This window comes from Mus musculus, chromosome 10 (genome assembly GCF_000001635.26).
Source record: "Mus musculus strain C57BL/6J chromosome 10, GRCm38.p6 C57BL/6J".
Taxonomy (NCBI): Eukaryota; Metazoa; Chordata; class Mammalia; order Rodentia; family Muridae; genus Mus; species Mus musculus.
Window position 1 is genome coordinate 39,443,004 of NC_000076.6, and position 14,658 is coordinate 39,457,661.

A 14,658-nucleotide genomic window follows, 5' to 3' on the forward strand; every position below is an offset into this window, starting at 1 on the left:
GGGTGTATGTACATCTCTTCCTCCAGCAAGCTGTTCTGTAGTTTTAACTTTTTTGGTGGCACACAGAACTTGGTAATAGTTTTCTGTGATGTGTCTGTCAAATACATGTGTGACTGATAACCATTTTTCTCAGAGTGGTTCTGTGTACTCTTGCTTTTTAGAGTTACTTACCAGTACAGCAGACTGGGTAGCATCAGCAAGAGAAATTTACTTCCTCACACTTCTGGGAGCTGGAAGGGTTTGCTTCTGTAAGCTTCTCTCTTTGGCTGCAGATGTCTGTCTTTGACCTTTGTCAGGACATCACCTTCCCAGCAGGGTTCCTCTTCTGGTGACCTCATTTTAACTTCATTTCCTCTTTAAAGATCCCATCGTCAAACATCCATGGTCCTGTGGAATACACCACGGGGAAGGGGGGGGTAATATAAATACAGGGTTGGGGCACAGTTCAGTCTGTGACAATGTCCTTGAATGTTTATCTTTTATTTAATTAAAGAAATGGTAGACATGACTTGAATTTCCTGACCTGTGTCCAGTAGGTTGGATGGCGGCTCTCCAGGGATGTGCCTTATACCTGGATGGGGGAATCACACCTGCTCTAGGATTTGCTTTTGACTTGTTGCAGGGGACCTTAATAGGGTGGGATAGCCTTCTGCAAACCCAGCAATTACTTTAGCTCAGGGCTTGCACAGGTTTTCTGTAAAGGCCATACTATAAATATTTCCATCTCTGTGGGCCATATGGACTCCACTCAGACAATTCTGTTGTTATTTGACACAGCCCCAGACAAATCAAGCAAATGGAGTGGCAGTGTGCCCATACATTTTCATTATTTGAAATTCCAACCATTAAACAATGTCAACGCCCTTTCTTAATTCCACAGACCATACACAACCAGGTCAGATCTTTCCACAGCTGTAGCTATGACTTGCTGGCCCTGTGACAGAACTTTCAGCTCTTAATAGAACTGACCTGGGTAGTTTCTTCTATCTGTATAAATTCTGAACTGATTAGCATATTTGATTTCTGTCATATATCTCCACTTTCAGAATTCATGATGAGGAATTATTTGAGAAGCATATGTCATTTTAGAGAATTCCAGTGAGGGACTAGAGGGTTAAAGGACCTGCAGTATCATCCTCTGCCAGTTGGTGGAATTGTGGGTAGGGTTAGCATCAGAAAGCTTGGGCAAGAGCAACAGGACTTGACTGTGAGAAGTATTCCTCTTTGGAGAGCTCATGTTTAGAGAAACAGTGACTAAAGGTTCACAGCTCTCCACAGTGTGGATGTGGAGAGTAGAGTGAGCAACCATGGGACCAGGCTCCCTGGCCTTTCTCTCAAGATGAAGGTTAGCTGAGTGAGGTTTCTTCCTCAGGAACCCCACGACCCCCAGTCTGTACATACCTCTCAAAGCATAGTATGTGAGGCTGTGGGATAGAGCCATCGTGTGTGTGTCTCTCACGGCCTGTGCAGGTGGCCTTCATTCTTAGGGTGCTGTCCTAATTATAAAATGAGCCTCTCTTCCAGAGGGTCCTAGAAATAAACTGCCCGAAAAGGTCAATCTGGCTAGCGTTCTACACACCAGGGCTCCTTGAGACTGTTGTATTGAATGTGTGTGTGTGTGTGTGTGTGTGTGTGTGTGTGTGTGTGTGTGTGATGAAAACAGCTAATTCTGACCAGAAGACTAAGAACAGGTTATTCCCAAAACCTACGTCCACAACTCCCTCCCTCTGAAGCTGGCTGCTCTGAGGTCAGCCAGTAACTGCTTGCTGCTAACTCTCAGGATGTGAACATGTGCCTGTGTGAACACTCGAAGCACCTGGAAATTCAGAGGCCTGGGTGGAGTTCTAAGAGCCATTTCAGTACCAGAGACCACGCCTTGGAAATAGTCACCTATACACACGCTGCTATGAGAAAGGAATGGGCTGGTCTCATACAGTGATGCTGGAAGGACATCTTGAGTGTTTTCTGTGTAACTTAGGCCAAAAATGCCCTCTTTCAAGATTTGTCCTTCTAGGATAGTGTAGGCTGTAAATCCAAGGTTCCAGAAAATATTTTTGATGTGCATGAAGTTTGCCTTGAATAGCCAAATTTTACTTAAAATTATCAATTAAGATAAAATTAAAATAGCTGTGTTACTGTACTGAAACTGTCTGCTGTGCACCATCTGAACATGCAGTATGAAATGTCTGCACCTTGATAATCATCTTAAGTGAATAAAACCCCTAATTTAATGAAATGCCACTTTGAAGCTTTTAGCACTATAAATCTTTGAATTATCTTATCTTGTTTAAATTAATTTGCAGTGTTGCTTAGCTTTCAGCACTTAGGAAAGTTCTGTTTTTGTTTCTGATTTCCTTGGGATAATGCCAGGAGTACTAGTTTTTTTTTTTTTTAATGGAAGTTTAGCATTCTTGCATAAAAAATGCAAAAGTCATTAAGCACATTGAGGAGGAATTTTTCAGGAGAGCTCACCTGTTAGCAGCAGCCAGGTGGAAAAGGAATGAACTCAAATACTGGAAACTCCTAGGCCCCTGTGGTCTTCAGCAGAGAACGCCCACCAAGTGCAGTTAGGAATGGTGTTCTTAAATAATAAAGGTTGGGCTTTATCTATCAGAACACTTCCATGAATAGCACAAGTCCTTGGTGTTTTTTTTTTTTGTTTGTTTTTTTGTTTTGTTTTTTTTTTTTTTTTTTGTTTTTCGAGACAGGGTTTCTCTGTGTAGCCCTGGCTGTCCTGGAACTCACTTTGTAGACCAGGCTGGCCTCGAACTCAGAAATCCGCCTGCCTCTGCCTCCCAAGTGCTGGGATTAAAGGCGTGCGCCACCACGCCCGGCTACCCATGCCCTTGTTAAAGCTGGAGATCATCCATTCCCGCGGCCGTATGACCCACGTTGTATGTCAGAACTCATTCAGCTGTACCACAGAAGGACTTTTACGTTGTCCCCAGTGTGAAACTATTGCTAGTGCCCTCAGTGGGCAAGCAAATGCAGTATTCTGCAGGACGTATGTACTCCTGGGGGTCAAAGTCCTGAGATGTGTCTGTTCACTCTCTGAGCATGCGCACCTGCAGTGAACAAGAAGACTGCCTGTGAACAAACACTATTTCCTCACCGGCCTTTCCTTGTGCCTGTCCTGGTTACATCAGCCGGTCTGAGCAGGGCCTGTTGCTGTCGTGATCTTAATTTGCTTTCCTTTTATGGTTAAACTAAAATATTTGAAGTGTGTTGGCTGTTTCCCATGTTTTCCTTCTCAACTCTTTGCCCGTTTCCTTGGGTTTTCTTCAGCGATGTGTAGACTTAGCTGTCAGATAGCTGCACTATTACTACCTCTTCCTCGTCTTCTGATTCTGATGATGTCATTTCATAAAGGGATTCTTAATTTCACTATAATTCAAATTATGATATTTTCCTTTTTGCCCAGTATGTTTTTTGTGTGTTCTGGTTTAAAACTTTGCCTGTTGAAAAATGTGAAGGTGTTGTTTTCTGAAACCCCTTTTTTTGATTTTTTTTCTTAATTCTGCCATTCATCTAGAACTAATTTTCTTTTTCTTTTAGAGACTTAATTATTTATTTTAGGTATATGAGTACACTGTCACTGTCTTCACACACACCAGGAGAGGGCATCAGATCCTATTACAGATAGTTGTAAGCCACCATGTGGTTGCTGGGAATTGAACTCAGGACCTCTTTAGAGCAGTCAGGGCTCTTAACTGCTGAGCCATCTCTCTAGCCCCTAGAACTAATTTTCATACAGTCTTCTTCAAGATACTGATGTTATGTGTACTCCCTTCCTGGGACTGTTGTAACAGGGACAACCAGACCTATGGCCTGAGCAACAGAAATGGATCCTCTCAGACATGTCCTCTGGAGGCCAGAGCCAGCGCTCAGGCTTGGCAGGGAGAGTCCTCTGCTGGCTGCTGGGGACAGGCAGTTCTTGGTTTCCAGCTGCATTGCTCTGGTCCTTGTCTTTCTTCCTTAGCACGTGATCATCTTCTCTGGGGTCTCCTTGTGTCTCTTCTTGTTTTAGGTAAAATAAATAAATAAATAAATCCCGCTGGCTCCAGCTCTCACTGTTACTCTACGTAACTTCGTCTCTATATCTACAAGGGAGGTGTAGATGTAATTTCCAATTAAGGCCACTTTGTGAAGTCCTTGTAGGTCAGGACTTCAGCATATCTTTTGGGAAGGTACAATTCAACTTAATTCCTTCGGTGAACTCGGAACTATGTGCTGACATTCAGTCATGCCTACATTGACTCGGTGTCTGTCTGTCTTGGACTGTTGTGTTCTATTGGTCTGGCTCTCCTGTACCATGGTTTTTATAGAGAATATCCATATCTGATAAAGCCTTGTTTGCTTTTTCAGACTTTTTCTTGCTTTTTGTCCTTTACATTTCCTGATAATTTCTATTTACTGATTACTTTCGGGGGGGGGCACTAGTTATCTTTTTATTTAAAATTAAAGATTGAATTTGTGAGAGAATTGATGTCTACAAGTCCATGTACCACAGTCCTTCAGTCCGGGGTTGAGCAGCGAGCTCCTGAGCCACAGAGCCATCTCCTGGTGCTGGGAATGGGCTGTCTTTTGATGGAGGTTTGTTAACAGCACAAGGGAGAGAAGGGCATTTTCTTCTTTGTATTCAGTCATTAAGGATTTTCTCCAAGTTTACTAAGCTTAACTGCACTTAAATCAGTCTCCCTGACTCCAGACCAGAGCTGGGCAAATAAAATGAACACCAGAGAAATCCTGTTTTATGGGAGGTGTGTTGGTTTAAAACACTGTGTCCTCAGGGGTGGTAAAAACAGGTTCTGGATAAATTTGACAAGATGTTGGCTCATCAGTGCTGTAACTAAGAACCTTAACCTGGGCTCTGAGATTCAAGGCTAAGACTTGGGTACTGGCTCAAGGAGGAAGCAGAGCCCTAATTGTCAGTGCCCTTAGCACGCTGGGCCTGGCAGATGGGATCTAAAGAAACCTGGCCTGCTGCACTTCTGCCTCATAATGACAAGTTAGTATAAGCCTTAGAAGTGTACGTGTGAGCATGGGTGTGCATTTATGAGTGCCTATACATACAAGTATGTGTGTACATGTTAAGCTGAATGTGTGTGTGTTGTGTGCGCATGTATGTGAGTGTGCATGTTTGTGTGTATTTATGAGTGTGTATGAGTAAATTTGACCATGCGACTCTATATAAAGGTGTGTGTGTGTGTGTGTTAGTGTGTGTGTGTGTGTGTGTACACTGGGTATGTGAGAAACACTCTGGGTTCTGGTACTAAAAACTAATTTTTAAATGCTAAGACACTCTTTAGCAATCTTGTCCATTCTCAAGCTTGATGCAGTCAAGGCCTACATCTCAGGTTTGTGTGATTCACTGTTAACCTGCCTTCTGGGCTAGAAGTAAAATTACACAGAAGTGCATTTCCCCAGCCTTGCCTGGAGCCCTCGGGTTAGACTGGGAGCCGGGGTGGGAGGTGGGCATCACAGCAATGCAGTGTTTCTAATCCAGACTAGATTGCAGGTCCTAGAAACAGCCTTACATAAATGGGCAACTCAGAAACAATTCATGTTTGCTATAAAAAACAGTATTTGCTTTGTTTTCTCACTCTATCTGCTGCCTGAGGTGATTTCACAACTGGGCAGAAAGATAGGATTATGGCACTAATCCTAATGAGTTCATCTTAATGAGTTAGAGGCTCAGAGTCAACCCCACACTAGACAGTCAACTCACTGTTCTAGTGACAATCCCAAATGAGTGGGGTACCCTTGATTTATAGGTTTCATTGTAGTAATAATAAAGATATGAACTTATGTTGGTAATGGTATTGCTGGGACGTTGCTTTGGTGGTGGCAATTGCACCCCCTAGGCTCAGCTACCCATTTGCCTACAGTCCATGCCTCAGTGCCCATGAGCCCCCAATCTAATTTCAGAGCCACAATCTCAGGAATCTACACTTAGCCTCTTAGGAGCCAAGAATGAACTCTTGGCTGGTTCTGGGATGCCTTGCACACAGTGAACCTCTGCCCTGCCCGTGCTTTCCTTGCACACAAGTGAGCCTCTGCAGTGTCTTCCTAGTGCTCAAAATAAAAGGAGCAGCCAGCTTTTGAAGTTTGACTTTGACATTCCCTTAGTCTGTGTTTGGTCAGTACTTCCTTCCTGCTGGCCTAGTACCTCCTATGCTGTTCTCCACTCTGTCTTCCTCATCTTCATCTTCCTCTTCCCCTTCCTCCCCTTCCTCCCCTTCCTCCCCCTCCTCCCTTTGCTGTTTGCTTCTACTCCAGCAAATCATAAAACCACAGCCTTGCTTGAGGCCATATAGCTTTCTGGAGGGAAAGCAGAATTGGCAGGCGGGGCTAGCCCATAGGTCAGTGAGGCCTTCCCAGAGTACCCTGTTAGTCAGCCCCCGACTCCACCCAAAAGGAGGAGGGAAGTCTGCAGTCACTCAGAGTGGGTATGGTTCACTAGCAAACCGTCCTGGCTCTGGCGGTGGGTGAAGCTTTGTTTGTATGGTGCTTGTTCAGTGTGTCAGTGGACCACTCAGAGCTCTCATCTTTGGACCATTTGGCTATAGGTCTTCAGAGAATATTGTGCTGAGGAGGTGGAGTTGGGGCTGAGTTTTAAATCTCTTGTTACTGTGCTCAAAAGATGCCAGCTCTACACATGACAGCAGTAGCCACAGGGGAGTGGAGAAGGCAGGGAAGGGCTCACCACCTCTCTCAGACCTTATTCTTTGCTTGTGTTCAACCTTATAAATAATAGGTACTTGGGTTGGTTTTTTGTTTTGTTTTGTTTTGTTTTTTATTCACTGATTTTGTTTTATCTTGAGACAGGGTCTAGCAATGTGTAGCCCAAGCTGGCATCATCTTGTAATCCTCCTGCCTTAGCCTCCCAGGTTTTGAGATTACAGGTGTGTGTCATCATACCTGGTAGTCATGGACTTTCTAATAGTGTCATTGATTCAACAGTCCGGGATGGACGTGACTCAGTGACCGTGTGGGACAGAGTCTGGTTTCTGGCTGGCAGCTTCGTAACCCCCATTCCTTGTCGGTATTTTTGGAGAGCATTCCACTATATGACAAACTGATCAACCCCTTGCAACGTTCATTGAGACCCAGTCATTTATTCAGCCAGTCAACAAATATTTTTGAGTGCTCACTGCATAGTAGGCTCCCTGGAGAGACTGTTGTGCGTGTGTGCACGAGTGTTGACATAGCAGCCAAAGCGCTGGGTTAGCAGCCTGGCTAAAATGCCCATCTCTGCTGCCCTCTGCTTAGAAGGCCTCTCACAAGCTTCTTAGCCACAGTAAAACATTTCTCACTTTTGAAGTATGGGTCTAGGCTATAAATCCTTCCCAGATGACAGGTTGTAGTTGGGACCTAAGCAGCCTGTGCCCTAAATATTCATATATACAGTAAGGCGGGAGAGAAGCCAGAGACAGGAAGTAGCAGGAGCTCCCGTGAGACACTCTCTTAGTCCCATGCCAGGATCTGCACAAGCACTGGGACACAGCAGTGACCAAGGAGAGGTCCTGCCTTCCAGCTGAAGGTAGCGGATGAGGCGCAAGCCAGAATGGCAGCAGGGCAGCTTGAATTGATGGCACAGGATGCTGCTGGGACTGGGGAAATTGGAAGTAGGGAAGCGGGCAGGGAAGGGAAAGCAGAAAGGGTCTGAGAGGTGGGCAGCTGCGGCAGAAGCTGTGAGGGAGGCAGATAGCAGCGTCTCACTGCCTGACAGAAGACTCGTTCTCAGCAGGCCACCACAACAGACACAGAATCAGGTAAATCCCAGCATAGGCCTCTCCCCAATGGGGCTGACAAGCAAGGAAACACCAGAGTTGTCTGTGGGACACTCCCGACCTCCACAACTATACACAACTCCTACATGGGAATCAAAATGACACTGAAGCCACATGTGGCTCTGTGTAATGGCCAGTCTGCTTGCTTTCCTCAGAAATCTGGGTCTTTACTGAGACCCAGCAACATGTGAAAGGGTATAAATGCCTGCAGAGGATACAGCCCTCAGATCTTTTCCAGACCAGGGAGCCCACCCACCCACCCACCCACCCACCCACCCACCCACCCACCTACCGGATCCCACAAGTAATTGGAGCAGATCCAGAAGCCCCAAGCTCTTCCTTATTTACCCTTCAGTAATTACATACCTTCCCTATTGGAGGCTGGGGCTGAGCAGTTAGTCTCCTATTGTCTTTACAGGAAATGACATCCATGTGACTTCTCAGGAAGGCAACCAGTGGCCACTCTGGTTAAGATAATTTGGGAAGTGCTCAGCATATCCGCTAGCAGATTGAGTCCAGCTGAGTTGGAAGCTTCTGGAAATGCAGACACGAGACGGTCACCGTAACCAGGGCACTGCTGGGTCAGTTCCCTGAACAGAATGAAGCTCTGCAGAGTTGGACTCCTCAGAAAGGGGCGTGACCAGGGCCTTGCCACTCTCTCTCATTTATAACCTTACTCAGGATTGAGAGCTCCTCCACTCACGGAGACCTAAGCAGTGAGGAGTGCATGGGAACTCAGAGGTGCTGGGCTCATCTACACTGAGCTTGCTTCCCTGTGCTCTCCCTAGCTCCAGGACCAGCAGCATGCATCCCCAGGCTACAGCAGCAGAGCTGTGAACGTCCCAGGCATATCACTCACACACACACACACACACACACACACACACACACACACACACAAACACACACACACACACACACACACACACACACACCGGACAAAAGAGATCCTCCCAGAAGAGCAGGAAGCTCCCAGTAAGTAAACTCTTCTGTCTCGTTGGCTTATGTTGACCTGTAAGTTTATTGTTGACTCGGTCACTGGCAAGAGTCTGGGGGTCTCCACCCTGAGTATACACAGAGTATTCACAGCAGTCACCTGGGAAAGCTTGGTTTGACAACTCCTGTGAAAGGTCCTGTCAGTGGGCTAGTGTCCTGCAAAGCCCTAAACCATCCTGATGGCTCCCCTTCAGGGACTGTTGCCCTGCTCTTAAGGCACGGTGGCTGGGGAAGTGTATGCGAGGGCTCCCTTAGGAAGAAGAAATTGAGCATAACCCTGCATTGATGAGAACCATCCCTGTTCATAGTGTGTTCAGATGTCATGCACAGCCTTGGTGTTCCCTAGAAACAGAGAGTACAAAGGGGGCTATGCACTGTTGTGTGGGAGTGCCCACAAAATCAGCATTACTCCTTCACGACTGCACAAAGATGCAGAAGACAAACCACTCTTTGTTATGCGTTAGTTGTTTCTACTGGTAACTAAAAGCATATATCCAAATCCTAATGAGATGGCGATAAATGTGCTGTAGTATAAAAGAGTTATGTGCTAGGTCCAGCGCTCGTTCCTACAGTAGATAAATAGCTCAGCCTTGGGAGTTACTGGAGAGGAAGAACACACTGCCACATGGCCTGAGAGTCACTTGACATGATGTTAGATGTGGAAAATGCTGCCAGTGGTAAATTTCTGCCCAAACAGTTGGTCACTGTGCCCTGGTTACTGATGCTCATTGGAGGAAATCATTAGGCTTTCTTCACTTTGAAAAGGGATAGCTATCCTGTTTTTTGTTTGCTTTTGGCAAAAGATACCCGGTCACCCCTTGACAAAGCTGCTTGGATAAAAAGGATATGGACAAACCCTGTCTACCATGACCCTGATTCATCATAGATGCCGCAGAGCTTGGAATAAAAGATGTAGCCAGATACTAAGTTGACCTACCTGAAGTTGTCACCTCTGGTTTCATATGCAGAGACATCACTCCTGGGGCTAGTTCTTCAGTCGACCTGCCGCAGCACCACAGGGTCAGGTCTGCTTGATTGACAGGAAGTTGGATCTTGGTCTAGTTTCCAAGTGCTGCTAACTGGCCTGGCCAACATGGTTCACCATTCTATACTATGCACGACCCTGGGAGATGGAGAGATTCCTGGCTGCTCTGGACCAGCTAAGGGAGGTTGCTGGACTTGATGCTCTAGAGACGCAGGGGCCATACTTATCACGTATGCCCATGTAGGCATCCAGGGTGTTACTTGTCAGTAAATACTTGAACAGCTGGCCTGTTCCCAGAGCCCTGTCAGTCATCAGCACACATGAAGATCCACTCTCTAAAAAGAAGAGAACATTTTGTTGCCTAACTTCGGTCATTTATAATCTAAATATAGAATGTTGAGATGTCCATCTACACTTTTAGGACCTCATATGCTGCCAAAGAGATGAGCTAATATTAATATTAGCCAAGCTTGTACAATCAGTGTACTTAATCACTGATTGATTCAGATAGTATTGATGACTGCTTCCCTTACTGTGCCGGTGATAGGGGAGGGTATTAGTAAACCAGGAATAAAGAGGTAGAAATAATGTGACTCTCCCAAACTAGGAAGATCAATGAAACAATGGAAGATGATGAGATAACGAGAGTGAGGAGAGGCCTGAATCTGGTACTCTTGGCTGCAAGGACTGGGGCCATGGCTGGAGTTAACGGGTCAGGGCCCCAGTCTAGCAGGCAGGAATCTACTCTCCATTTTCCTTTACTGGGGCATTTCCTTTATTATGTAATAGATTTAGCTCTGTATAGAATAGAATATGAGTAGATTCATAAATGTTTTTATGTTATGTTACAATTAAGGACATCCTAAAATACGACTTCATTTAAGGATTCCTAAAAATGGCATTTACTTTAGATTTTTGCAGAAAATCATTGAACTATCGAAGGAAATCAATCTCAAATTTATCTATCTATTTATTTATTTGAGACACAGTCTCACTATGTAGCTGTTAAATATTTTGATAACTGAATATGGATGCAGTTTCCTCCTTTTAAACTGTGAATTTCACATGTTAATTTGAAGTACTTAAAGATATTATTCTTTAAAAAATTGGTGCACACCTTTAATTCCAGCACTTGGGAGGCAGAGGCAGGCGGACTTCTGAGTTCCAGGACAGCCAGGGCTACACAGAGAAACCCTGTCTTAAAAAAAGAAAAAAAAAATTGAACTAACAGTAACACCAACAAAAATTTCATTTAGAATTCTGAGAAACGCTATAGACTGGCCTAGATAGTCCAGAAGGGCAAAGAGCTCCTGCCTAAGAAAATACCTGGGGCCTTCTACTGTTATGGATGGGATGGGAAGAGCCTGGGAAGGCACTTGTCAAGGCCCCACCTGCTTGAGAACATGCAGAAATAAAGCCTGGACAGGCATGAGCCCAGGCTGACATTATCTCATGCGGAAACGTGTGGGTAACAAGAAGAGTCCCTGAAAAAGGTGTTCGGGGAAAATGCTTTGCAGAGCCAGGAGAGTGAGTGGAGGGGGTGGGAGGGAGGCAGTGAAGGCCGGGCATGGGTTTTCTGTAAGCAAGGCATGACGCAGACCAGATAGAATGTCAGGAGAGAAATCCCAGCCTGGGTACAGCTCAGCAGTAGGTCTGGGGCCTGGTGTGCAGGAGAGGTGAGAAGCCATGTTAGATGGGGCAGTGAGGAGCGAGATGGGCAAAGCTTATGTGTGCTCAGCTCCTAGTAGCTGCTGCTGTTCTCAGCCTCCCCGTGTCCCGTGTGTGACTGAGTTAATACAGTAATGATGACCCTGGAAAGTGCCTAACACAGGTCCTATGTTACAGACAAGAAAATAAGATTTACTGAAGAGGAGAGAGAAAAGTAGCCTTCGACCTCCCAGAACTAGGCAGAAGGAAGAGCTATGATAAAGAGGAGAGGAATTAGCCCAGGGGGAAAGGTGAGGAGTTTAATCTTAGGTATTGTCCATTGTTCTCTTGCTTTCGGTCGCTTTAAAGGATTGGAGATTCTCGGATTTGTAAGCATAGTTTCTCACTGATTCAACTGCTCACAGGTTTGTATTTTTTTCTTATTAGTGTACGCTAAGATAATTCATAAATTGGTTTCATTTTTCTGGGCAAACAAAGCAAAGGAACAGGTGGTGGGGAGTTTGCTGCATGGATGGGTGCCCCAATCGATCGATCGGTAGGTGAAGAGGAACAAAGAGAGCAAGCCCTGGGCACATTGAAACAGATTGTAAATAAGGAGTCTATCTGCATTGTTTTTTCAGAGTCAGTCCGACCGCTGGTTTCGAAGACATGTGGTGTATATAAAGTTTGTGATAGTTGGTGGAAATTTGGGTAAGTGTTGTTCCATTTATTTCTAACACATTTAGTGTAAAATGGTGCCACCGAGAGGTGCCCTGCACTGCCCAGGTATCTTTCAAACCTGCTCTAAACCTCAAATGAACGTTTTTAAGTAAATGTGTCACTAAATTGGTGTTTTCTGACAATATGCCATTTTTCTTGTTAAAACTAACGTTATTAAGTGATATGGGATTTTATAAAAGTCTAGATCTGGGGAAGCTCAAAATAAGGGCCCAGGTCACCATTGTCAATTTAGTTCATGCTCTAAGCCAGCTGTGTAACAGGAGCAACAAATGCACAGGCGAGAGGGATAGTGTTTCCAAAGCCAGGAGTCCAAACGGCCTGCATGTTGACAGAGAGAGAAGCTACCTGCTTGAAGAATGGGAAGTGAAAAAAAAAAAAAAAAAAGTAAGCAGCAACTCTTCCTGGAAGCTGCCCCAGGCTGGAGCAGAAGCTTGGGAGGCAGAGAACTGTCCTGACAGCTGGTGGTGTGGAGGGCAGGCTGTAGTCAGGGGACCTAGGTTAAATCTCTGTACTCATTGTTGCTTTACAATAACCCTCAGAGTCTCGAGCTCTTCTGTAAACGGAGGCCTTTAGTGAGCCGAGTCATGCTGGTGCACAGTAGGTGCTCCACAGCAGCCATGTTTTCCGACAGACTCCTTGTTGGGGACATTTGCCTCTGAAGATAAGCCACTCAGAAGGTGCATGTTTTCAGCAGGAAGACTTGAGAAATGGGACATGTCACTTCCCAGTGACTAGCTACCACAGCAGCTTCTCTGTCATTTTCTCCATAATGAGCCCGGAGATGGGGCATGGGAGGAGGTAAGGGAGAGCGGCTGTTACTTGGGCCTCCTTCTAGAACCCAAGGAAGCCACTGTCAGACAAGCACTGCTAGCTCAGCCTACCTTCCTGCCACGGTTACAGTCGAGTGAGGTCACATCCTTCCAGCTTTTGGTTAAGTTCTGATACTATTTTCATTCATGTCAGTGAGAAGGGACAGAGCGAGGTGCACGATATGTTTGGCTCATATGGGCTTTTATTTCCAACCCTTCCTTTTGATTTTACCGTGGTTACGTGCCGTGGTTATGTGCCTTTGCCGACATCGATTATTGAACTAACAGTTTGGCTTACCTGTGTTTGGGAGAGAACCAGCCTTGTTGCTGCTGTACAGAGTGCTGATATTAAAGCCACATGTCTCATCTGTGGGACAAGGACATGGACGTGGCCTCAGGAGGTCTCTACAATAATCTCTAAAGAGCCAGAAAGTGTCTTCAGCAACATTTTAACCAGAGGCTTCAAGTCTTCTCAGAGATAAAGAGGAACTTGCCCGGGCAGCTCACTGGGAGGTCTAACATTGCCACTGGAGGGAATAGCCCACTCGGCAAGTTTAATTAGTACAATACAGGATTTATTTCAGAAATAACTAGGGATATAACGGTCCCAAGCCTGTAGCAATACTTACTTTTGGGAGGTGAGAATGCTCATTCTGATTTGATTGTCAGACACTGTGTACATGCATTGACTCATTGTGCTGAGCCCAGATGGTTTGTCTTAATAGAAAATAACATAATAAACAATTAGGGGACACTAGGAAATTGTTTGAGAAGAGTGACCAAATTGTTCCATATCTTAATCGTGGTGTTATTTCTACAACTGTGGGCTTTTGTGGAAACCCACAGAACTGTACTGTAAGGAGACTGGGTTTTCTTCTGTGGGAATGAAAGATGGAAAGAGTGAGTTGTAGAAGACAGTTATCTCAGCTTGTTAAAGTGTGATGGTGGAGAGTGAACTGCATGTGGGATGGGGACTTAGGCTGAGTCCCACAGTGCCTGTCACACGGAGGTAATGTGACAAATGCTTAAGTGCCCACTACGCCACCTGCCGATCTTAGATAGGTTATGTTGGTGTCCCACACACTTGTCTACCATGTTTAGATGATCTCCTCCTTCTGTCACCCCCTGTCCTCTGAACTAAACAACCCCCCGCCCCCCGTCTTCCTTCCCTCTTGTTATGTCCATGTCACACCCCATCCCATGAAGCTCTTAGCAGAGGCTCCTGCCTTACAGTTCCTCCCTGTGCACCTGCCCAGCACTGAAGCACTACGCCTGTCAGGATCTGGCTGGAATGCCTTGCTGTGTAGATGTTAGTAGACACCTAGCCCTAAACTCCGTCCCACCCATCACTCTCAGGACTGAGCCCACTGATGGGTCATGCAGGTGGTCTGTTTTGTGGGCTTCTGAGAATGGAGAAAGGAGGGCAGCGTAGCAAATCCACCTTCCCCGTCCGGGTGAAACAGTCTTGGCACTCTCAGCTGAGGCCGTGGGCAGACTGCTGTGGACGAATCTCTGAGGCGCAAGCGTTTCCCAGATTCTCATTCCTCGTTATGACTCAAGAAATGTAAGACTCTTAAAGCTACAGCTTGTGAATATTTTGAGATGGCCAAGATTCTCCCTCTCCTTTAGGCCATATCATCGTGAAAGATAAATGCAATGAGGAATAAAAACAGTGGTTCTCATCTGA

At 45.6% G+C, this 14,658-nt stretch overlaps 1 protein-coding gene across 7 annotated transcripts in view; it reads left to right on the top strand.

The window, feature by feature from the left end:
* Fyn (Fyn proto-oncogene) overlaps positions 1-14,658 on the top strand; it is a 195,639-nt gene that overhangs the window by 73,261 nt on the left and 107,720 nt on the right. For 4 of the 7 annotated variants that reach the window (XM_011243117.3, NM_001122893.1, NM_008054.2 and 1 more), the window contains one exon: positions 12,063-12,132. The exons of 2 other annotated variants lie outside the window; for them this stretch is intronic. Coding sequence is in view for 1 of the 5 variants with exons in the window: in XM_030244881.1 (XP_030100741.1) it covers positions 11,697-11,732; positions 12,063-12,132 (106 nt within the window). In the remaining 4 variants the exon portion in view is untranslated. Of the gene's footprint in view, positions 1-11,619; positions 11,733-12,062; positions 12,133-14,658 lie in introns of all 7 variants that reach the window. One more of the 7 variants, XM_030244881.1, reaches the window with a different exon arrangement.